Below are 26410 nucleotides of genomic sequence, written 5' to 3' on the forward strand. Positions count from 1 at the left end.
AAAAAAAATCTGAGGACATTCAAATATGACTTACTTTTCCCATCTACGAGCTTCTCCCTAGGAGAGACATCCGAAGAAGAAAGTTGCTCCTTAACTTTTGCAACATCTTTTGGATGCAAGTAATCAAACAAACTTTGTCCAATTAAACTGGCCTATTTAAAACAAAAACAAAACCAAAAAAAACAGACAGCAAAAAGCAAAAGAAATAAGAACCACATCATTTTAGAACAGGACCCCACACATATTACTTATCTCAGAAAAACAACTTTCTACACCATTAAAAAAAGAAAAGGTCAAAGTCAAATACCACAGTTACTCTAAACATCAGTATTCTAATCCACATTTAATTTGCTGTTTTTTAATATTATTTTTATAAACACAGGGTAGTAAAACCATAATTTGTTAATTCCCCCTTGAAAAATAGCAGATTTAGTTGGATATCAAAAAAACAGTTCTGTAAAACTGAATGTTTTATTTATGTACATAATACGATTCCTGATCCTAGCCAAAGAAGGTTATGCACAAAATAACTCCACTCTCAGATTACTGGGAGCCAGGGAGGAAATAAAGAAATATTCATGCTACCTAATGACTCCAAGCTCTAATTTGGTTGGACAAAATGGCATCACTGGGCAAGGAGCTGCCTGGAAGCAGGGGTCAGCTCACTTCAGCACTCCTTAGCAGGGGCTATTTACAGAAATCTCTCTAGCTGGGATCCATTCAAACTGCTGGCTCTGCTGATCCAGAGTAAGTGGTCTGCTGCACTACTGTAGGCAGCACTACTTTCTTTTGAAACAGGAAGGAAATCTCACAGAAGTGGGCTAGTTTTGTTTTTTTTCATTGCTTACCTTTACCACAGCAGATCAAATCAGTGGGTAGACAAGCAGTATTCTAGATTCAAATTGCAATTCATTTTGGAGGCATGCCACTTGCTATGTGACCACTGCATACATGAAGGGGAGCATGTTTCCAATAAGCCAGAATCAGAAATGGGTTTAATGAAAAGCTTCTAAGAAAGCAGGATAATAAACATACAGCCTCTTTCATTTGCCCAGGTCCCATCTAACCCTAAAGCAAAGGGAAAATGCCAAGTGCCACTTAGAAAGGCTAATAGCAGCCTTGTCAAAATATATAGGTGTAATAAACAGATTAGGCTGCAGGATGTGATTCATAACGTAGAATAATTCCCAAATAAGCCAATAAATTGATGGGTTAAGTCAGTCATGTTCTCTGAACCTCTTTGGCTGGAACAGCAAAGATCTTATGGATCTAGAAGTAGGTATGTCTGATGTGAGAGACTCCAAAAGGTATTTTTTAGTCCTTGAGTAAATTCAGTGTAGAAGTTTTTAAAAAAAAAAAAAAAAAATCTGCTTTATGCTTGTTCCCATAAGATGATTCATTTCACTTTAATTTAAAAGAGGTACAGTTTTGGTTTGTTTTTTATTTTAAATAAAAATAAAAAATCTATAAAACAGAGTCCAGATTGGTTACTCTTCCATTTATGAAGAAAATGAACACAGCACAAATGGTTTCAAAGTTATAGAAGCAGACAGATGGAAGCACTAGCTGTTTTAGCCTCTGTTTTTGGAACAGAAGTCATAGATACATGAACAAGTTATCATGCTTTGATTATTTGTGGTAATTGTCCATGATGTTAAATGTCAACTAATGGAAGGTACTTTTATTTTTCCTATTTCTCTTACTCTACAGGCTAAGCTAACTCACAGTACCTCAGTTTCCTTCAAGTTAAAAGCATATACACAGATAGTTACTGTGGCTGAGGTGTTACGCAGTGCATCTGAGCATAAAGGCATTACTGAAGAAAGCTTTAATTAACTTCCACTGCTGAACTACCAATTTTCCTTGGCCTAACCCCCCCCCCCCAAATCACTTTACCATTTAAAAGAAAATCTCTTGGAGACAGAAATGAGGACATCTTCAAATTATCCCTTCCTCTCAGACTAGCAGTTTTCTTAAGGATAATAAATTCAAATCTGTTGCTGCTACTCAGGTCAGGAACACTGACTGTACTTGCAAATATTTTGTTCCAGGATATTCAGCCTTACTCTAAAGGAGGTTAAATCAGAGAAATTCCAAGAAATGATACACAAGGACTGTTTTTTAGTAATATACAATAAAATGCAAAAGTTTCAACATTTCTAAGAAAATGCAAGGTAAAAACAAACCAAGAAACTCAATTATAACCACCTGATCATAATTAAGTATTTTGCAAACTGATTCCGAGACAAACAGAATTTTTCCTCTGTGACATCCAACCACAAATAGGAATCCATCTGCAGCCTGAAAATATAAAGATACTGTCTTTAAAAACATACAATTAAAATATACAATGAATATTGATGACTACAAGGAAGTACACTTTTAAACCTGATTTTTTAATTAAATAGGTTATAAATAATATCAAAAAGCAATTAAGATTGCAAGGACCAAATGAGACCTTTAGCTACAGACAGCTGAAGTTTCTTAAACACAGCTTTGGGAAAAGAGGCAGCCAACTGCAAAACAGCCTAACTTGGGAGTCATTTTACAGATCTCAGCAAAGTCTGTTATTGCAGCAAAGGAAAAAGAAAATAGTTGCAAATGAGAAAGGGTAAAGGGGTGTGGGTATAGGATGAAGTGTGAAAACAAGATTTTCTTTCAGGTGTTACTTCTGCATCTTTTTCAAAGTACATCTTTAAAAATTTAAATGAAGGAGAACAAACAACTGTGAGTACATTTATGCATCATTAAAAGCATTCTCTAAACTTGTATGCAGACTTCAATATCAACATTAAAAATTTTATGTATTAAATACGCAGATTGTATACAGATTTATTATCCCTTCAAGGGCTGCTGTCTGCCATGCTCACAAATCATCTTCTGTACCCCTTTATGAAAAAGCCTGTATAGCGTAAAGTTTATAAACCAGTACTTATCAAATACATCAAAGCACTTGCTTGAAGAAAAAGGTGGGGAAAAAAAGCACTCTCCAACTAAAAACTCAAGTTAATGGCAAGCTTTAATAAGGACATCATTTAATTGAGAGTTTCCTTCCACTTACCCTAAGGATTAACTGTCGGAGCTCATCATCCTTTAAAAATGAAGGTTTATACCGGACTTCTGTATAGGAGCTAGTGGAACCTGGAAAACAGATTATTTGTAGACATAATGTCAAAATTTGCATTTTAAATTTACTTTTAACAGTTATACTTATTTTGTATTTTATAACATTTCTTTGCAACCACAACAGCTGAAAAAAAAGTAAAATTATAAAATATTAAAAATAAAAAAACCCTTATAAACATATGATGGTAATTAATATGGGCATACAACCAGGTTTTTTTGCCCTTTATTTAGCATAAACCAAGGAAAATTCTGTTCAGATACCTTTAATGTACTGCTAGAGAAATGGTATCATGAGAACTGAATTTTCTAGAAACATTTCACAGGCCTATTTCAGAATCTTTAACATTTGCTGCAGCCTAATAATTCCAATGTTAGCAATTGTCTTTTAGCATGAACAATGCTTCATTAGTACTATATATCCAACAATCAAAAAACCCACTCTATTGCAGTTAAACTGAATGTCTCGCTAAATGTAGTGAGACTGACTCACTATATTTACTGTTCTAGCACCTGTGGCAAGTACTCTAAAATAATTTTTAGCCATTACAAGCATTTCCACAAATTTTCCTAGATATTTTTTGAGGAAAATAGCCGTTGAACTTTCCAGAAAATTTCAGCATTCACTATAATTCCACATAGTATCTTGCATTTTCTTAAAGCATTTGTTTTGAAGATACATATAACAACTGTGCTGGATGGAGCCCAGTTTTCATATCCTATTGTTAAAATACAAATGTTTGAGTTGAAGATTTCTTGTTTAAACTGCTTGTTTAAACTGCAAGTGCCCTGCTAATCTGTCACATTATTTCTTTACACAAAATTCTCAGCCTGCTTGTGTCAATGGGCCTCTAGGAAACCCTTCCAACCTAAATTATTCTGTGATTCTATTACTGTCAAGTTAGTAGCATAATTCATTTCCTACACTCCTTTGACTTAAGGCTAATGGGGTTCTTGTTAGATATGTTTATTCATGATCAATTTTTTTTTTGCAATGCAGACAGTCTTTGATCTTTGCTTACAGTTGACCAAATTATTATTTTTGTGGAGGAGGAAAAATATCTTTGATAACTCTTTCTTGTTACTCTCTAACATTTCACGGTGTTTAAGACTTTACTGTAATCAAAGTCATCAACCATTCTGTTAAAGTATGTTTTGTCTTGCAGCATTCCTTTCTGACCATTGTTCCTGCAGGTTAAAAAAAAAGTTTGAAAGATGTTTATGTCCAAACATAATTTTTTCTTTAGTTTTATGCAACTGGTTTTGGTTTTATGAAGTTACACTGTAAAAGACTTAACCTATCACTGAAGTGAGTTCTCTGTGCTCCCAACCAGTGCAACTACTTACATCAGTTTCTTTAGGCAAACATTAGCATGGTTTCCCATTGTTGAGGAGACTTTTTTCCTAATCTCACACTGGACAAACAACTCATTGGAAGTATTTGATATTTTATAAATTACTTGGCCTTCAACTTAAAGCCCTCCCAAAATTTAGTTGGGTTTTTTTGGTTGGTTGGTTTTGTTGTTTGGGTTTTTTTAAATGGTGTTTTTCCATGATGTTGTAAATTTCAAAGTCAACAGATAAACATGAAATTCCAATACAGAGACAAAGGGTTGATGTTATTACCACATTTGTGATTGCAAACAGGAGCATGAAGACCATTTGATTCTCTATTAGCAGTATAGCTCTTGGCATCAGTACAGCACCACAGGTATTACTGTTACAGAAAGTATGATGGAAAGTGGAGAGATCACAGAATATGTTTAATTTGGGGGTTGGAAAATAATGAAAGACAGACTTGTTTGATTGTTGTAATTTTTAAAAAGAATCAAGGAGTGATTCAGTTGCAAGGCATCCCCTTAGCAGACAGAAAATATCAGACACTGAAGGGTGGCTTTTTTTCTGCTATACTAAGCAAAAAGAAGAAATGAAGTTCTGGAATCTACAAACAAGTAAACTTAAATGAAGAACTGAATTCAGAAAGGAAATGTAAAATAAACGACCTTTGATTTACTTAACAAAGAAGATACATAGTATAACTCCTGATAGAACAAGAACTGTCAGGATTATTTTCCTAAAACTCACCTTTTAAAGATTTTAAGTGTTGCACAGCCATCCGTAACACCGTAAGCTTGTCTAGCTTTCGTGCCATGGGATTGCACTGAGGTATCATAGCAGACAATTCCTCTATCAGATTATTCATTTTGTCTCTTCTTCGCTTCTCTGTTTGACTGTGAGCCTCTCTAAGAAGAAAAATTGTTTTAGAACACATGATTTTCCCCATAATACTAACCAATTCAATTTTGGGAACAGAACATATCACAAGAAGTACTACTGCACTGAAACAGTTTTTCATACACTACTTGTATTTGACAATTGAATTGGATTCACTTGAACAAAACAGAAATGATCACAATAATGATGTGAAATATTGAGGGGGGAAAAATATCTCAAGCAACAGCTTGATTATATGTGGCAGGAACAGGAAGCTATGAAGACTTATAAAAGTTAATTCTTCTTGTGACCCTTGACTTCAAAGTGAATAACTTGACACCTTACTGTATACCAGAGAACTTTTGATATCATTAGTAATCACTGGAAGACATTTCTGCTCCCTGGCCCTATCTCTACCTGGCTTGTGTAACTAAGTTGGGGTATTCATTCTGCAACTTTTTTTTTTTTTTAAGGAACACTCTCAGCACTTCCTAAAGCATCTCTCAAATCTGTTTTATGCAAACTCACAACAATCTGAGATGAGCAGTGCCTTCTTGTTATCTCATTACCTTAAAAATTACTCAGCTTGAAGACAGACACAAACACAAGCATTTATTCATAGCACAGCAGAAGCAACAGACAATACATTTATGTGTGCTTATAGGAGATGTAGTGGAAACTGAAATAAAAAGCTATGCCTCGTGTAATTTCAGCAGAGGCATTTCAGAAAGCCTTCCCCTTCATTCACCTGATAAGGTGGTAGAAAGGGTTTCAGCCTTTGTGGATACCTTGTGTCTCAGGTTTCATCTCTTGGTAAGCCTCTGTCCAAGAACTCAACCACAGAGAGCTCCTCTCCTTGGACAGTTTTCATCAGAAAACCCCTTCTAAGGCACAAGACAGTGCACATCACAAATATATTTGTATATCAGGTCACTTTTTCTTTAATTCTTTCTAGTAGAGTATGTTAGCTTTTCTAGCAGATCTGCTCCCCTCTAACATCCTCTAGCAGATCAAAAAAAGTTTAATTCATTCTATTCCCTCCTTACCCAGAAGACAAGCTAGCCACTCAATTAAAACAAAGATTATTTTCCTTTCTGATTGAGACCAGACACAGTGTAGTTAATCAAACTGAGGGACAACAAGTTTTGGTTAACTGATCTCCAAAACATTTCCTCTTAGGCATACTGTAACAGAAGGTATTAAAGGTAATACAGTTAACTGTCCCTGGCCTGTTAGGAAAGAACAAAGTACAGTTTTAAGGACCTAGTCTTCTATTCTTTTTATTATTTTTCCCCAAAATAAATCCTTTCTCCCCACAAATAATTCTGGGTCATTCGCCCAAGCAATTAGCTTTTCTCTCTCTAAAGCTTTTTTAAAAAAATTTAATTTTATCAGTTATTCTTAGTTCTACAGGTTCATCCAACTTTTCCTTCATGTCAGGTAGGAAAAATCAAGTAATATATTGTGTATGCTCCTTGAACTGTGAACCTCAGGAAGACAGATACAAACATTTAGGGAAAGAGAACAATCTTCCACATCTCTAAGAGTCAATAAGAAATTATAGAAACCTGAACAGGTGGATGCAGAAATTCAGGTGATGACTGGATGATTCAGAAAGCCTTCTGTTACATTCCCCACTTACAAAGGGGAAAGGAGAAAAGCAAGTTCCCCCATAAGCTTGAGAAAAGAAACACTGGAGGGAGATAACTGTTAAGCAAACCTTCAAAGAGTCTTCTAATTACTTTTTTTCCTCCAACTAATGAGCCAAAACTTAAGGAAAAAAATTAACAATACAACAGCAAAGTTATTAGAGCAATGTACAAAACAGAATCTTGTATAGCAATCTGGAATACTCAGTAAAGAAAAATAGATTTTGGAGTTCAAGAAAAAGACTGCAAATGTATTTTGGAACACTTTAATTTCTTCCATTTTATTTAAGTTACAAGAACACTTCATAATTATTAGTTAGCATACTGTATAAATAATGCTTTTGACAGCAGAGTGGATTATTTATTTCTGCTTTGACATCTCTTCTCACATGACAAACGAAAGACAAGTTTATAAAACAGCTCTAGTTTTACTAAGTGGCTTGTCTATAGTTTAAAATATTTGTTTGGATGAATCATGACTGCATTCAGTCACACAGTTTCAAATACTCCAAGTGCTTTAAGTGAATTCCAATTTGGTTTCAGGTAAGATGTGAATTCAAAGTGCAATGGCAAACCTTGAATAATTTCCTACACAAAAACTTGCTCCACAACAAGAATTCTTTGTCATGCTTTACGTGAATCTATTTTCATGTGGGATAAATTTTAAATACCTCCGAGTGCAGACAAATTAGAAAAAACAATTCTCAGATTCATACCGACTGAGGATCAGCTCCTCCCTTTATACACGACTTGAGTGTACTGCATTTAATTCTCACCTTGAAAATTTTAACCTCAGGTTTTTGCTAAACCATCTGAGATATTCCGCAACACAACATTCCTTAAAATTAGTAGAAAATACAATCCTCAAGGAGGCTCTAAAAATTACTATAAATTTAGGGGGGGAAAGGAAAAGTTTACTGTTAAATATTGACAGTTTTAATGAACGTTACCCACAAACTCGTATTTTAGTATTATGAATCCTAGTATTTACTAGCAAAACATACTTTTATTGTAAATTAGTACCTGAAATCTTTTATTTTAACATGTTCTTCATCTTCACTCCTAGAGAAAACAAGATATAGAGTTTTACATTGCATATTTAATACTAGGTACTTCTTTCCTCCCACGAATTCAAGAAGATATAGACAATGCTATGGCTCTAACAAAAGCAAACCCACAAAAATTCCTAAAACAAAATGATCTAGCAAGTGATGCATAATAGAAGCAGACCAAAGCACAACTTCCAATATTCACAGTTAGGTGAACACATTATGGGGATATTTCATAATTACAGGGCTATTTTTATCCTGGAGAAAACAACATTAATGCAACATTCAAATAACTTAAGTCCAGGCTTGATTTTATGTTTTTATTCAAAATTTTACAAGAGATCATCTATTCATGTTTTTATTTCCAAAATCTTGTTGTCAAATGATGAAAAAAGCAACCCTAGCCTAGACTGGGCCTAAAATACACTTTAATTGCTCATGGTCAGAAAAAGTAAAAATTAAGTGTTTTCCCGTACCATACAGCAATGACTGCAAAGTTTATTTAATAAAATTGTAATAAAATGAAAGACAATCATAGTGCCTGTATCACAATAAATACTTGGCAGCTGGAAAGTATGAAGAATGATTCACACAAGGGCAACGATCTTTTTTCTTCCCCAAGATCACTGTATTTTTCACCACCATCTATTAAGAATTTCAGAGCACGGCCTAATAGTAATCTTTCAAATTGTTGTGGTTTAACCCCAGCTGGTAACTAAGCGCCACGCAGCCGCTCACTCACTTCCCCTGCCCCCAGTGGGATGGGGGAGACAACTGGGGAAGAAAAAGGTAAAACTTGTGGGTTGAGATAAGAACAGTTTAATAGAACAGGAAGGAAGAAACTAATAATGATAATAACAATAATAAAATGACAATAAAATAATACTATTAAAAGGACCGGAATATACAAAACAAGTGATGTGCAATGCAATTGCTCACCACCTGCCGACCAATGCCATTAGTTCTCAAGCAGCAATCCCCCCAGGTCAACTCCCCCCAGTTTATATACTGGGCATGACGTCGCATGGTATGGAATACCCTGTTGGCCAGTTTGGGTCAGGTGCCCTGGCTGTGTCCTGTGCCAAGTTCTTGTGCCCCTCCAGCTTTCTCACTGGCTGGGCATGAGAAGCTGAAAAATCCTTGACTGAGGATAAACACCACATAGCAACAACTGAAAACAGTGTGCTGTCAACATTCTTCTCACACTGAACCCAAAACATAACACTATACCAGCTACTAGAAAGAAAATAAACTCTATCCCAGCTGAAACCAGGACACCAGTTCAGTATGAGCAATTTGGTACTTGCAGAGAGGCAGTTCCCATACAAACACTGGCTACTATTTTCTTTAAAAGAAGAACAGATACAAATATTTTTAATCTTTCTACAGCAGTTCTTCAGATTTTTTTAATTCAGCAGTGGAAACATCTCATGCAGTACTCTACACTCCATTCCAGAGGACAGACCTGCTAGCCTATGACCATTTTAGAAGAGGCATATGTGGTACCAGAAGGATTATAAGGAGACAGGGTGATCAGTCAGCAGCTGTTTCCTATGAGGAACCAGAAGTAGGAAGTGGAAGGACAGCTGGAGATTACAGCTTTAGGAAAGGCCCAAAAAGCTGCTTCTACCTGTAGCTGAGCAGTGACCCCAGCGAGGATCCAGCAGCCAGAGCCAAATTAACACATGACTCGGAGATGCAGCTCTTCAACCTGGGATTTCACTGGAACCTAGGAATCTTCCAGACAGTCTGGTAAACCCAAACACAGGAGTACGTTGGGCTCACAAGACCCTAGGACTTTTCTTCAGTGAAACTGTTTCAGATTTAGACGAGTTAGCAATAACTAATATTTTTCTTCATTTCAAGAGAAACTTTTACCAGAAATGTGCATATACTGTGAACTCCAACAGAAGTTACATTGTCTGACCATACATAAGAGAAGAGGTAAGGGCGAGCCAGACCAACTGCAATGCAGCATGTGGCCTATTAACTAACTCTCCTTCTCCCTCAGGAGCTCCACTTGGGGAAGAAACTAGAACAAATCTGCTGCTCAAGCAGTCACAGCCTTCAATGGATTTATATAGCCTCTGTCCTAAAAGCTATGTTGTTACTGATACAAATAGCTAGATTAAAACTACCTTGACTACATGAACATAGGGTGAAATTCTACCTCTGGCTATAATGTAGGCATACTTAAATGGTACTAGAAAAAATAGAATCTGTATTAATCAGGAAAAAACAAGAATACCACCTTTTCCTCTATTTTCTCAATTGATTTATTAAACGTACTTCCTCATTTCTTCTAAAACAGAAGCAGAGGTTTTAAAGACAGAAGAGCAGTATTTTTATTCACAATTTTCCATCATGAGTACCACAGAAAAAATCTACTAAGAAACAATTTATCCCCAAAGAAAGATTTTTATACTACCCAGTAAGCCACGTACCAAATACTGACTATCCTGCAGAAAGGGATCTGGGGGTGCTGGTTGACAGCAGGCTCAATACGAGTCAGCAGTGTGCCCTGGCAGCCAAGAGGGCAAACCCCATCCCGGGGTGCATCAAACACAGCGTGACCAGCTGGTCAAAAGAGTCGATGATCCCACTGTATTCAGCGTTGTTACAGTCTCACCTTGAATACTGTACGCAGTTCTGGGCCTCACAATTTAAGAAGGGTGTTAAGGTCCTCGAATGCGTCCAGAGGAGGGCAACAAAGCTGGTGAAAGGGCTGGAAGGAATGTCCTACAAGGAGTGGCTAAGGACTTTGGGCTTGTCTAGTTTGGAGAAAAGGAGGCTGAGGGGTAACCTCATCGCTCTCTGCAGCTTCCTGAGGAGGGGAAGGGGAGAGAGAGGTGCTGATCTCTTCTCCCTGGTACCCAGTGATAGGACACATGGGAATGGTTCAAAGCTGCGCCAGGGGAGGTTTAGACTGGACATTAGGAAGCATTTCTTTACTGAGAGGGTGGTCAGACACTGGAACAGGCTTCCTAGAGAGACGGTCGATGCCCCAAGCCTATCAGTGTTTAAGAGGCATTTGGACAATGCCCTTAACAACGTGCTTTAACTTTTGGTCAGCCCTGAGGCGGTCAGGCAGTTGGGACTAGGTGATCATTGTAGGTCCCTTCCAACTGAAATATTCTATTTTATAAAAAAAGAATACAGCACTGCTACATATAAACATATATTTTCTAAGTAGGGTATCCAGGTGCAGCAAAAGAAATAACAAGGTAATCATGTAATTAATAACTATCCCATAACATATATACACAAAGGGTTTACTTATGCTGCACAGTCAATCTTAACTCTGGTTTGTCACCTTGTAACAGCAATATTTTAACATAGTTGTGGTAGTTCTCTTTTAAAAAGCACTTGACAAGGTTAAAACAAACCAAACAAAAAATGTTTACTTGCACCAGTCCTAGAAGAGTACCAGACCTTTCCTTCACCTCCCTAGTCTTCTTATTTAACTGTTACTTTTCATTCACTCCCATTCTCACCTTAACTTCAATACTAACAAGTCTGGCAAAGTTATAAGCAAGTCAGAGTGTCTTCTTAGAAAGAAATATCAGAAAACCTTAACATTGGATGGACCTATCCATCCTGTTAATTACCTGTATGTTTATCACCTTGTGCTGTACAAAGACCTGCCCATAGACAAAGCTTTCCTTAAGGCAAACCACACAGCTCATTTAGCCAAACAGGAAAACGTGACATGTTTATATCACTGAAAACAGAAATGGATTCATTTGTAAAAAGTACCTTTTCTGAGGATCACCATCAACTTCAATTGTGTCCCTGCAGAAACAGGTAATAAAGTAAGCAAAATGTAGTTTGAAGCACAAAAAGATTACTTGATACACCCAATGAAAAAATGTCACAGAAAAATTTTAGTGGAAACCCCACTTGATTAGTTATTTTCAGCAAGAACATTAGTTTTTACAAACAAATTATTAGTTCTTATAAAACAATACTTTTTCAATTAGTATTTCCACTTGGACATGATTTTTTTTAATGAAAGAAGTTTCATGAAATCAGAGAGAGATCCAAACTTCAGGGAAACACTACTGATGAACCTGCACATTTACTGAACAGGTAAAAATCATCAAGTGCTACTGAAAAAGAATGGAGACTTTTTTTCCCAGAAATGAATGTATTTCTGGAGTTTTCAGTGATCTACAAGATACACTTGAATCTCCAAGTTGACAATTATATCAACACCTACGGTATGGCTACATTCTGTAGATCAACGGACTATATATGGAGGAGGCAGTGATTAAAGAGAATTGCTTTAATAGTCACAAGTACATGTAAATTTCCTACCTCTCCCCCTTTTTTAAACATGGATTTTCCACACTAGTTTGGAGATACTTAGTATAGCTTTGAATAGAAAAAGATTATTTTTTTTTTATTAAAGTGATCTATGTAAATGATTGTTTAACTGGCACCTGTTTGGCAGTTATAAAACAGGAGAAAACAGTCAACAGTATCATCTCGGTAGTCAAGTATGACCCACTTAAAAAGACTGAATACTACTGTAGGACAGTCCTCATTTTTAGGTCACTGGTCTGTCTGGACATTTAAGTAAATGGCTGCCCTGGTCACTGAAGAAGCAGTTCTGATTCTCCAATTCTAGATCAAAGAGCTTAACTAGTAGTCTTGTTTCACACTTTAAGGTGATATTCTAATGTGCACTTGTGAGACTTCAAGCAACTTAATCTGCTGCAAAAAGAACTTGCCTTTACTAGCAGGCAAAGAAGGAAGAAAAAAAAAAAAAGGAAAAAAAGTTAGGATTGAAATTTCAGCATTAGAGACACACTACCCAGACGCTTCAGGCCAGGAAATGGTATTATAGAATCTTACATATATCCCTTAGATTTAAGGATTATTTTTTCTATTTTTAATAACTCAAGACTGTCAAACAATGCATTTGGAAGAAAATGTAATAAATAATGGTAATAAATAAAGGAAAGAGGATTAGACAGTTACCACATTCCATAAATAACAGATTACTGTCTCAAATTTATGTTGAGACACATACAGAATCCATTTACTTACTGGTTATCAGAATCACTTCCTTTGCGCTTCCTTGGAATCTCAGCCACCGAAACGTTGAAAGAAGTAGTGGTAGCAGGCTTAGTTATTGGATTCATGAGGCTAGGGACTCCAGAAGCAATGCACGGGTTTTCATCTATTGAGAAATTATCTGTAAATGAGAAAAAACCCCTCACTGTTAAGTAAGAGCTGTATCATCGTGTAACCATTCTGATTTTCATTTGGAAAAAAAAAAATTGTCCGTGGGTGGCTTCTACGCCTCTGACACAAAAAACATAAAGGTTGCAGTGCTACAACCTAAGTACAGAGAAGAGTACACTGTCTTCCCACAGTCCTGCAACGATCTCATCAACCCAGTCAACACACCAATGCAATATAAAATACACGTCTTCTCCTCTAAGCAGACTACACTTAAATCCCCCAGCACCTCAAACATCCTGCTGCAAAATCACAAGATGCAGCATTAGTTATCGGATCAAAATACTGTGACTAGCACTAAATTAAACTTAAAATATATAGTGAACTATGTTTTTTAAACAAGCTGAACATCCAAAAAATGAAAGTCTGCCATAACTATGTTTCCGACATAAAATCTACAATTATACAACATCAGTCATGTAAGTCGGAAGAGTCTTGAAAGCTTGTCAAGTTCTACCTCAAAGTTCTCTTGACAATTCTCCTCTCAAGGAAAACTGCTTTGTTTCTGGGAGGGACAGAAGAGGAGTCACAAGCCAAAATAATCGTAGCAACCTACTGGGAAAGGAAAACAGTCTCAAGGAATCTAAGCACTATTACACTTTTTTTCCTATCTCAATGCAAAGCTATCACAAAGAATCACCCGGCTGATGTTTAGGTCAAGAATCAGAATTAACTCTGTTTCAGCAAACACAGGCACTCCTTTAGGCTTCAGGTGCTAGTGAGGAAAGTATCCTATGTGATACATCTAGAAACAATAAAGAATTAACTCCATGAAGGGACAGATGAGGGATTGAGGGAGGTCATTTAAGGAAGCGAGCATCTCCTACTTCTAGCAGGAGGCAAAACCCAAGATGAGTACTTTCAAAATCCAGCAGGAAGGAAAACTGTATACTTTATTGTGAGCTTTCTTTTTTTAGCATCTGTGCTGTCTGTAAATGATATGTAAAAATGTGTAAAAGTAATGATACACAGTTTATGTTTTTTTCCTTTTAGGTGTAACCACATCTTACACCAGAAAAATTACCTTCTATGTTCTCATTTTCTGTTGGAACATGACTCTGGAGAGTTAAATGAAAATAGGCTAATACTTGAGCAGCTTGCCTAATCCTCTCACTACCAAGTCAGACTACACAGAGGCAGCCCCTGTTTTATTTTAGAAAGCTCTTTAACTCATTAAGTCACATAGGAAGTTCCAAAAAAAGAGGTGGAAACTCAAAGAATCTGTAAATACTTGACAAATAAGTAACAGCCTTTGGGTATCTGCAACAGAAAGAAAATTTGGTTACTTCAAATACACAACATATTCCAGTTAGTGATATTAAAAATATATTAAGAGAAGTGACATCATAAATACTACAAGGGCACAAATGCTAGATGTTTGAAATATTTTTATGATTAATCATTACTTCATAATAGTCTCATTTTATATTTCTACTATAAATTCGTGCAATTATAAAACAAACAAAAAAACCCCCAAGAATTCCAAAGGAACTCTTTATTTATAAAGAACAGTTTTAATTCACTTAGGTCATAGTAGCCTATAATTACTAGATTAAGTTATTGAAGTATAACCATACTTCATGAATATTCATGAAAGTCATTCCTAACAGAAACCCACATGTATCAAAGACAAGAACGCCTTCAGCACAACAGAGCCTTTCGTCCAGGAACAAAGCAGGACAGAACAGACCCACTGACCTAAATACTCCTTTGCACACAGATGGCCAGCCTGCTTTCTAAACCACTTCCCTTTAAAGAAACAAAATGAAATGCCTCATTTACAGCTTTTCCAATTTATCCTTCATATTATCAAAATAACTACTATTTTTTTCCTCACACTCAAGCAACAAATTCTGAATACTGCACATATCTCCTCTACATTTCCTAACAACACCCTTTTCTCTTTTTCTTAACTAAGAAAATAAAAAAACGTTTAGATTATCAGCAACAATGACCTATTAAGAACTTCTACACTACAATTTTTAGGTGATAAACTGAATCCTAAATACTATCACTGTGACAAACTAAATGCCATGTTAATTGCCATCTAACTAAATGCCAGTAAGATAGCTGGTTGATCTTAGACAAAAATATACAGTTAAGAATCTGTATTGATCCCTGACATGTACAGCATGCAGCATATATTCTTTATACATATTCTTTAAGATCCTCAAAAAAAACCCAAACCAAACCCCCAAAAACAATTCAAAAGAAAACAAATAGGAGAAATAAATTTAAAGCTTCAGAACTACCAAACGTAGTAGAAAAGTAATTATTTGGAATTTAACAGACAAGAGCAAATCTTTTTAATACCTACTACTCAATGAACAAGCAGCAGACAGAAACAGTTCATAAAGCTAAGTCAGCTTTGAGAAGTCAGTAAGGGTGCTTTAAAATAATCTCTTAGGGCTTTATAATAGCTATCATTATGATATTAGGTGATTCCAAGGTGCTTACTCTTTCCCTGAAGAGTGTCTTAACCTTGTGTAGACTGTGATGAAAGGTTTCTTTACTTCTCCAGCTATACCACTTTGGGACACCTGGATAAAGGATTTAAAAATCTTTGGCTTCACAAAAAGAATGCGCTAGAATGCACCCCAATAACCAGGGTGTGCTTCTACAATAGGAAAAAGCTGGATTCTTACCTTTCATTTGTGCACCTGGCTGAATTCTTATATTTTCAATTTCTGTGAACATTTTCATACCATTAACATCAAACCCAGAACACTCCTAAGAAGCTATGAAGCAAAACTAAACGTTTCCCAATTTCATAGCACTCTTGCTTCATGAAAAATAATATCCAGAAAGACCATTCTTTATTACAGGTTTACTTTCCTGGAAAACCAAAATCATTAGTCAATTTTTAAACTACTAGAAAGTTTAATTCAACTAGAGATATTTTGTTTTACCACCCCAAATGCTATTACTTACACTAGTCTGGTTTGCAAGTCAAATAAAATGCCAACTGAGAAATGACACTTTTTTTTTTTTTTTTTAATTATTACTGTTCATTTCAAAGTTCTACTAATGCCCTGGCATACTGATAACTGAATTTTAATAGTAAGTGAATAGTTCCTCAAATACATATGTCTATTTATGATCTATGTTTGGCTCTCAGTATTAAGCATATATGCTTATCTATATTAAAAATTAGTATTTCAAAAGCATATTATGCACATCAGGGCAGGTGAAAGTAATACTGAAAAAACTCCCACTGTAATCATTCTCTGTGCAAAAAAGCAAAGACCATCCAAACATTACAAACACACCATACGAAATATAGCTCCTTCCCACTAAGTGTATCAGAAATAAAAAACTATTATTTTAACACTAACTTTAGTACATTTCATAACCAAAGTATTTAAAAAATGTTTATCAATATATACAATTCTCATCACATCAACATACAAGATCACACCCTACTGAACTACCACCTCTCGTGTTTTTCTACAAGAAAAAAAAAAAATTTAAAAAATTTACAGTCCCCAAGGGGGTTGGCAAGGAAGCAAACAACTGCAAATGAGCTATATGAAACTACTCTTTAGGGGCAGGATATGAAATAAAGGCATATGAAATCAACCATATTCTTACGTTCAGCAAAGGTTCTGCACAAATCACATGCAATGCATTAAGAAACAAGGCTTGGGAGACTCTACACTTTTCTAATTACTGACAATAATATTTTCTAAACGCATGCCACATTCCTGAGCTGTTTTCTCCACTAACAGTTTTAAGGTTTTCAGTTCCTAAACAAACATAATCTATTAGAAAAGTCTTAAGGCCAAACTCCACCAGCCATAAAAGGTGAGATTCATCCTGAACAAGTAAGGATGTCCACATCTGAACTAGCCATTCTAGTCCCTCTTGGAGGGAAGACGACATTTCTAGGGTGATTCATCTCAACCTAAAATAGATTCCTACAGTTGGCTAGATGAAATACAACATTTCTAGGGTGATTCATCCCAATTTAAAATAGATTCCTACAGTTGGTTAGATTAAATACAGTCCAAAAGTGCCTACTGCTATTCAGTATTTATACAAAGACCAAAGTAACTAGCTCAGACTTGGATATCTGCTCTGTAGACATGTAAAGATAAGCGAGATGAATCCCACCCAAGGTGGCTATCATGCAATTCTTAAAATACAACAGCCATAGACATCACCTGTTTGCCACATGCAACAAGTTCAAGCTCAAGGCAGTCTTTCAAAATTATTGCCTTAATTATGCACTACCACCTCCTGACCCACTCACTCCCCTATGAAAGTTTAGCTTTTCTGGCTAGGTTTACTCCTCGTAGGTTTTCCTAAAATATTACTTTACTGCTAAAAGATTATTTTGACTTTTTAGAATCATCAAAAGGAAATCCTACAAGATACACATAAGCACTCCAAAAATCAGCAGAAGAATACAATTCACGTAGGTATTAATAAATTAATAAAAAAGCTGTCAGCCCTCGTTTAGCCAGTTTAAAAAAGAACATCTAAACCCATCTATCAGGATATTACAGTAAAATATGCTTGAAATAAAATGTCAATGAATAAGTACATTTATAAAACTTAGGGGTGGCACTCTTCATAGTCTGTGAATAAATGTACACACCAGACAGAAAAACGTCACAGCTCTGCAGCTGCTGAAGTTAACAATGCAGTAACACTGGCACAACCTTTCTAAGAATAAGAAGGCACTTTCAATCCAGCTTCCTATTTTGAAACACTTTCTGGCAGAAGGAAAGGAGAAGAAAGAAGCTGCTTTGAATTGAAATTTCTAAGACCACAGATGCCACAGACTATTAAAACGTGTATTTTCTAAATATATGTTCCTGGCATGCACAAAAACCTTTAGCTAGAAATTCAAGCTTTGACAAGTTTAAAGAAGTCAAAATTATGTTAGAAGTGACTGCAGTTAAAGTGGCACATAAGGGTTCTTCAGTCTAACTAGATGAGTTACTAAAACTGAAATCTACTCACACAAGCTATTAGGCTATGTCTACAGTAGTAAATACAATGGCATAACAGCAACAGGTCAGTAAGAGAAGCAGCTGGTGCAGAAGCCCCTGTTTCTAATTTGTAAGTAGTTCAGGGAGCTTACACTAAATCACATTTAGACTGGTTCATTGGGCCAAAAATCCTTACAATGCATGTGTTTTAAAGCTGTCTGAGAACAAACCACTGGTTCAGTCCCTTATGTTTGGAGTTGGAGTACGTTTGGTATGTGCCTGGAGTAGCACTATATAATAATGTGCTACATTAAAATTTGAGTTTGGTTTCTTCTGAAAGGAGTCCAGTTCATTTATACCAAAACTGCTCTGCAAACGAAACCAATGAGCCGTAAATTGGGATGATGGGATTCAATTCAAACCAATGCTATTGCTCTCCAAAACACCAATGTGCCCACAGCCTCTGAATACTTACTTGATTTCAGGGTCTCAGTCTAAAGTCCTTAGGAGTGCAGTCATACGAAGAAGCAGAGATATATACACACACACAAATCTAGGCACACAAGCAACCTGCATTTTCTAAACTGAAGTACTACTCAAGACGTCAAGTTGGATTCTTAAGTTTTGTCATAATTGATATGCCTTTTTTTTTTTTTTAAGATATAAGGTGTCTCTGATTACCCAAGCAATTACAGATGTATCTATCTATACATGCAGCACACACAGAGCATGGCTATTGAGTCAAATAATTTCAAATAACTCTATGTCATGTAGATTGCTTTATTTTACTACGGAGTTATTCTTCTAAAGTTATTTTAATGAATTCTTAATGCAGCTTTTCATTAGAGAATGAGAAAACTATGCCTATATCCTACATACATACAGTACTGTATGAGGAAGAAAGCTACAGGTGCTGTGATATGCATGAGTTTACAGGTCCTGCAGATCTGAACACCTATAAAACAAAGAACCATATTTTCTAAAGAGGTGTGAGAGTTGTATTAAATATTATTTTTATTTATTTATTTTAGAGCTTTAAAATAGGCCATGAAAAGCACCTTCAGAATAATTACAGCAAGTCTGATATCCAGATCATAGTCCACAGTATCTCTCATTGAAAGCTGGGGCAACAATTTTCGTTGCAGTTAAGTTGTGAAAACAGTACAAAAGTACTGTCTAAAACAGTTTTTTTCCCCCCAAATTTTATAAGCATGCATAATGCAGAGCAACATACAGAGAGTTCTGTAATGAAATCATCTTATGAACACTACTATACAGAGAATAAACTCTTCCAGATTAACTTAAGAACATTGGATTTGTTTTTAATATCACAAAATGATGAAAGGAAAAAGTATAATATCCTGAATTATAGAAATGTAAATCAAACATTAACACAGGCAACTGATTACTTTCTGCATCTATTTTTACTTATTTTCACCACTCAGAAGAGAAGTGGTCAAGAATCACAATGTAACCAATTAAATAACACATTTACTTAATAGATTTCAAACACCAAATATTTGGCCAAACCTATTAGTGTATTAAGAAGTATGACTCTAACTAGCTAATGAAAAGATACTCCACAAGCCCTTGAAAGGCTACCCTGCTTTCCCAGTCAACTTTAGGCTCAAACCAGGTCGCTGATAGAAATCGAGAGTCTCGTATATCATAGTTCATTACTGGGGGAAAAAAAAAAACCAAACAAAAAACAACAAACCCCTCTCCAATCATATACTGTTAAAGGAATGGAAGGTAGCTGCTTTCTTGTAAGTTTTTGATTCATACTATTGTACAGTTCTGATTCCCATCAAATCACCTGCAGAACTTCCATGGAAGTTCTTCCATTCCAAACAGGGAATTCTCAACAGAGTATTCACAATAATTCACTTCCCACAACCACCCGCCAAATTATCTCTTCTTACAATGATTTTCTTAGTTGATGTGAACTGTCCACTTTAGAGTTTGTTTTTCATAATGTGCAAGTATATCAACGATAACGTGTACACTCAAGTGAAAAAAAAAAAAACTATTAAGTAGCTAACCTTCGTGTGGACCTACTCCACAAAAATTAAGATACTTTTATCTTAAAAAAAAAAGAAAAAAGAAAAAAACCTGTTTCTTCAAAAACTGTTAGAAGAATAGGTATAAACATGGATAAGAAAAGAAACCAGGGAGGGGAGTTTCTTTCACAATGAAACATGAAAGCCTATGGTTCATTGATTTCCCAAATCTGTTTGCAAATGGAAATGTCTGCATTTGGGGGGTTTTTCATATGTTGATTATTTCCTTTCCTTACTGTATGTGCATGATATAGAAACAATAAATCCTCGTTTTAAGCACAATTTAACAGACTGCAAAAACTCTACCAAAAACACCACCAAAACCCCTACTTTATTTTCAAACACTAGATTACTTTGCTACAAAATTATACTAGTATTTAAACAATCAAGCAGCAGAGACCAGGATCCCCACACACATAACCCAAAAGACGTTTAGAAAACAATAACAACTACTAAACCTAGAAGAATTGGTGCTAACTAAACGGAACTGCAATGATGACTTAGGAGAGATTTGCTCACTTCTGTTTTTCAAAAGCCCGTGCAAGACACTTCTTTCTTCTCGGAGAGGGGAAGAAGCGTACTCATTTCAAAGCAGGAGGAGCACAAACAGCTGCTGGTGGTTCACAACTAGCCTTGTTTTAGTACCAGCAACTTATGATTAAGAACAAGGCAGGAACATCAAACCTTGGTCATCATACAAGCGTGGGCACGCGCACACACACAAGCCAAAATCACTATACCTAAAATACTAAATTACGTTTACCCACAAAAAAATCACACTAGCGTATTAGGAACACATAAAACGACTAAGTGCGTATCGGAAACAGCAAGCTACGTACCAAGTTAAAAAAGCAAAAACATGTTTAGTCCGCATCACATCGGTATGACGGCACATCTATAACAGCGATAAAGAGAAGTACGAACTGAACGTTACACTCGGGATTTCTCTGCAAGCGCACGAGGGAACGCCGCCGCAGCCACCCGCTGTCCCTTCACGGAACTCCGACGGGAGAAGGGAGTTTGCGGCGTCCAGGTCGCACTTCGGGCCAGGCACCAGCGCGAATTAAAAAAAAACAAACCCAAACCAAAGCCCCCCTCACCACAGAGCGGTGTCGGCAACACGACTAGACCGACGTGCCCCCACGGAAAGGCTGTACCCCACGGACGGCCGCGCACAGCCCGGCGACACTCGCCCCGGCCCCTGCACCACCGGCACCGACCTCGCCGCAGCGCTCAGGCAGGGCTTGCTCGTGCCACATCACGGAGGCGGGCGGGCGCACCCCACCCCACCCGCGACCGCCCCCCACACACAGCGCAACGCGGCACCCACAGCCGTTCCGGCGGGGCGGGGCGGGGGGGGCACCCAGCCGCCGCCCCGCCAGCGGCCGCCCCCCACACGGCGCCCTCCGCCGCCGCCCCCACCTTCAGCAGCCCGCCGCTCCTCCTCGGTCCCCTCGGCGCTTCCCGCTCCCGCCTCGGCCATGGCGGGCGGCCCGTGCCCCGCTCCGCAGCGCCCCCGGCACCGGCGGCATGCAGGAGGTGAACTAAGGTGAGGGGAAGCGGCCCGTCCCGCCGGCCTCCCCCCCGCGCTGGCGCCGCCTCAGCAGCGCCGCCGCCGCCGCCGCCGCCATGCCCCCGCCCCGCCCCGCCCCGCCCGGCGGGACGCTTCTCGCGAGAGCTCGAGCCGCCCGGCCGGGCAGCGGCGGGCGCCGTCCCCCTCCCGCCCTGCCGCGCCTCAGGCTGGCGGCCGCCCCCGTCCCCGCACAGAGCGGGGCTGGGAGCGAAAAGGGGGCGAAGGGCAGCGGCGCGGCCCCCAGCCGGGGCTCCGAGAGCCGCGAGGGTAGTCGCGGCAGCCGGGCGGGCCGCGCCGCGCCGCGCCACGCCACGCCAGCCGTGTCGAGTAGATGGCGGGAGCGCCCCTGCTCCCCGCCGGCGCTGGGGAGAGCCGGGGCGGGCGCGGGCCGCTTCTGACCGTCGCGGCGTGGGGAAGATCCCCAAGTCGCTTCGCCTTGGCCCGCGTACCTCGTGCGTTTTCGGGGTGCTGAACAGAGGACGGCTCGCCTGAGGAAGAATTGGGATCTCGGGGGTGATGTGGGCTGGGAGAGGCCTCTCCGGGTCATCTGGTCCAGGGTGTGCTCAGAGCAGGGCAGAGGACAGTCGCACATACCAGTAAAAGGTAGCCTAAAAATCGGGTTAACTTATACCAGTATATTAAACCGTGTTAGTAGACCTCGGTTACACCAGATGCTGAAGCAGTAGCTATGTTTTTTGCTAATACCGGGAGTGCCCTTTTGAAGTGAATCTACCCCTCGTTGTGCTTTGGCTCTCATCCTGGAGTAGTCTCGGTGCGTGCGAAGTGTGTTCCTTTTGCATAAAGACCTCATACGCTTGGAAGAGCTTCATGTGCTCCAGCTGTTAACAGGCATTCTCTCCAGCAGACCCCACCAGAGCTAGTCTGAAATGAAACCTCTACAACACGCACGGTGTGGGCATCGGGACCTCAGCGACGCCCGTTCCACTTGACAGAACCTCTCTTACTGTGCTGCCCTGCTTGTTGATGTTGATGTACCCCGTGCTTGCTCAGTTCCAGTTGCAGGTGTGGCAAAATAAGACTATTGCCTAGACTCATGCATCCTTACCTGTGCCGTCTTTGAAGGCTGCACGTGTGCCTGCTTCCATCTGTTGAACTCAGGTATGAGGGAACTTACACATACGGTGCAGCTGGTGTCGCTCACCAATAAGGCTGGATCTAGATGGTCGCTGCCCTGTGTGAAGGAAGCTGCTTCTGCAGGTGTACTGTTTGGTGGGCTTTCAGAGAGTCTGTCTGTCATTAGTCATGGGGGGTCCTTTGGAACTAACAAAAGTAGGTGTAATATTTTGCAAAGCATATTACATTCTTTCGTCATCGGTTCTAATGGTTAACATCTAAGTTGTTAAAATTTATATCTTTGAGCTGCAAACAAGTGATTTTTTGGATCTGGAGGCATGATAAAATTACTCTTAAGAAGAAAAACATCCTTTGCTAAAAGTGAAAGTGACTAAATACACAATAAATATCCATGTGGTTTTAATAAAAGCCAAGAATATTATTTACATAAGTATTTTCAGCATTGGCTACATTATGCTGAGGCGAAGTATATGTACCTGAATGCCAATTATCTGTCCACGTCAAAGGAATTTGCAAGCATGCAAAGGGTTAAGCCAAACCTATGGGTTATAAAATTGCTCTTGCAGAAATAAATTGCTTGAAAGATAGTTTTCTGAAAGGCTGTTTTCTTCAAGAGAATAGTCACATGCAACCGAACAATGAGTCTAGAGCTGTAGAAACAGTGCAGATGGACGCTTGTAGTAACGTTTATAAGCTTCTCACCACTGGCTGGTAAGGCTATGGGTGATGATGGTTATTTATAAAATTACAAGAGACTGTTTACTCTTGACTCTATTAAAAAAAAAAAGAAGGCTTTCCCCCTGCCCTCCCCCTTTCAAAATTAAGGTAATTTTGAAGTCCTACTAAAGATTCTTACTATAGCTTGATATACCTGGACAAAAACCTCCTATGTGTAAAACAACAGTTTCTATGTCTGTTTTCCCTGTGTAGGAGAGTTAATATTTTATCTTGGGAAAGCTAATAGTTTTGAACAGAAGTCTCATCAAATCTTTGCTTCTCTGCTTCCATCATCCCATCTAAGACAGCAGTTCAGTATTGTCTTTATTTTAATTCTGTATAAACATCTATGTCTGCCAAGACACTCCCTACAGCTACCTGAAAGGAGGTTGTAGCAAGGCAGGTGTCGGTTTCTTTTCCCAAGTAACAAGTGATAGGACAAGACGAAATGGCCTTAGGTTGAGCCAGGGGAGGTTTAGATTGGATACTAGGAAAAATGTCTTCACCGAAAGGGTTATCAATCATTGGAACAGGCTGCCCAGGGAAGCGGTTGAGTCGCCATCCCTGGAGGTATTTAAAAGACGTATAGACATGGCACTTAAGGACATGGTTTGGTGGTAGACTTGGTAGTGCTAGGTCAATGGTTGGACTCGATGATCTTAAGGGTCTTTTCCAACCTAAATGATTCTGTGATTTTAAGAACTTGAGAAAGTAAATTCTCACAAAAATGATGTGGGCCAAATCCATTTGAACACCTATGAATTTTATGTAACATGGTGGAAGATTAGTAACTTGCCCAGTCGATAAGAGAACTGGGAAAAAAACCTCAGAAAACAAAGATGTGTTTCATTCATAGCTTTCTGAGATTTAGGCAGAATTTACTTGCCTGAACTCCAAACTATAATCTTGAGAATTGATTGCTCAAATGCAGTCCTGAACTCCATTTGTGCCATCTTTTATACCTTGAAGCTCCCAACACATTTCAGAATCGACTTGGAAGCACCTCGTCTGTATGGGAGTGGGAAGCTCAACATCTTGCCCATAGCTAAGTCCAAGGGATAGACTAGGTCTGTGGAAGGGCTGAGTGGGTGGATGGCTCTAACAGAATATGCTTACCTGGCTGGGGAATCATGGGTTCCAGCTGGGGATGTTGCTGAAGAAGTGCAATTGCACTACTATGATAGTCTCAATGCACACTTTTTCATATGGTACTTTTTTTCCCCTTGCAAATCCAACTTTTCATCTCAGAATTTTAAGTTATATGTAATCCCACAGTTACTGTTGCAGTGGTATATAGATTCCACCATGCTGGGTTTGGTTGGTCTTACAAAATTTGTATTGGACAAAAGCATTTACAAACCACTTCTGCCCTTAATGAAATAAAAAGCAGTAGGAAGAGTTAAAAAACCAGGAGCTAGACAGTGTTGCCATCTTTAAGAAAATTATTGTAATTAATGCACATTTGCTTTATTCATATACTACAACTGATACTGAAAAAAATTTCCAAGAATTTGTTCATAGGAAGCTTAAATGTCACGTTTGGCCCTGCTAAAATACTGTTTTGCCCCAGTTTTGAAGCTAGGAGCTCCCTCCTCCAGGTTTGCATCATCACTGGACACCCAAACGTTAAGGAGATTTCAGAAGAGTGAGTCAGCCACATTGACTGAAAGGGTTTCAGAGACCCAGTAACAACAGAAAGTTGAAGATGGCTGCTGTTATAAAGCTCAATGAGTTAAAGATTTAAATAGTTCAGAAATCTGTTTTAACAAACTTAACAGCTTAACAGCTATTAAATACAAACTCTCTCCATATGGGAACATTCAATGAGGCCATTCAAAGTGTAATAGGTTTTTTTAGCTGACTCACTAGAAACAGAGCTAATGTACCTTATTCACATTTTATTAATATTTTTTAGTGCAACAGTAGAATTACTTGTAATTTAATGCAGAATTTTTGAGCACTTTATGATATGTCTAGGTCAGAAAATCCGATCAATCTCTTAGCAGTATTTCTGCCTCTCATGTTTTCTTCTGTGTATTTCTCATCCGTGATCTATGTCACATCTCCCAGCACTTAGAGAGTTCTTACAAACATAATGTGCTGCCAATTCATTAACACAGATTTTAAACATCATTTATTATACTTGTTTCTTATTCAAAGGTGATGATTGGTCTCTTCATTGAATGTTTCATACATTTCATAAATGACAGTAACTGGTGTTTATAGCATATAGTTAGCCTTGAGTCTTGGCAGAGCAGGATCCCAGTTTATGTAAGGCACTGATTTTGAGTAGGCCACACTTGATATTTTTGCCCTGTTTTTAGGTGAGCACTTTCTCTTGAGTAGCTATTAGCTATAAAATAGAGAACAGAATGCTTTATATAAGCATCGGTTAGCCTCTTTTTTCCAAACAACTTATACAACAACTTGCTAAAGGGGTGAAAGTAACAATCAAACCTCAGAGCAGTTAAATAATAGCCTGAGACTGTGCAGTTAGAAGGGTGTCTGCATTATTACTCCTTTTTCTTTTCTGTAAATAATTAATGACATCCAATGCATAGCATGTCTTAGCTGTTACACAGGACATGAAAAGCATCCAGTCAGCATTTCTCTGAGATACCATTCTGACAAGGATGCAAATTCCGTTGTGTATTTGCTGGGGCCAAGCTAGCTCTATGCACACCATGCTTAAGAGACCTATTTCAGAAGCTGAGAGCGACTGGACAGAAGCACTCTTCTCCTCTAA

At 38.2% G+C, this 26410-nt stretch overlaps 1 protein-coding gene across 5 annotated transcripts in view; it reads right to left on the minus strand.

Moving 5' to 3' along the window:
• The window catches only part of BMAL2 (basic helix-loop-helix ARNT like 2), a 42241-nt gene extending 20390 nt beyond the window's left edge, over nt 1-21851 (minus strand). Inside the window, exons 1-10 of one of the 5 annotated variants that reach the window (XM_069807014.1) lie at nt 21702-21797; nt 13740-13834; nt 13088-13235; nt 11792-11827; nt 8010-8048; nt 6906-6959; nt 5209-5366; nt 3062-3141; nt 2209-2301; nt 35-152 (exon numbers count right to left, since the gene is read on the minus strand). In XM_069807014.1, the coding sequence (XP_069663115.1) occupies nt 35-152; nt 2209-2301; nt 3062-3141; nt 5209-5366; nt 6906-6959; nt 8010-8048; nt 11792-11827; nt 13088-13182 (673 nt within the window). In that variant the 5' untranslated portion in view covers nt 13183-13235; nt 13740-13834; nt 21702-21797. Of the gene's footprint in view, nt 1-34; nt 153-2208; nt 2302-3061; nt 3142-5208; nt 5367-6905; nt 6960-8009; nt 8049-11791; nt 11828-13087; nt 13236-13739; nt 13838-21701 lie in introns of those variants that run through there. The other 4 variants (XR_011328769.1, XM_069807015.1, XM_069807013.1 and 1 more) reach the window with 4 other exon arrangements.
• Between the last annotated feature and the right edge of the window lie 4559 nt (nt 21852-26410).

The sequence above is a fragment of the Haliaeetus albicilla genome, chromosome 19 (assembly GCF_947461875.1).
Source record: "Haliaeetus albicilla chromosome 19, bHalAlb1.1, whole genome shotgun sequence".
Lineage (NCBI taxonomy): Eukaryota > Metazoa > Chordata > Aves > Accipitriformes > Accipitridae > Haliaeetus > Haliaeetus albicilla.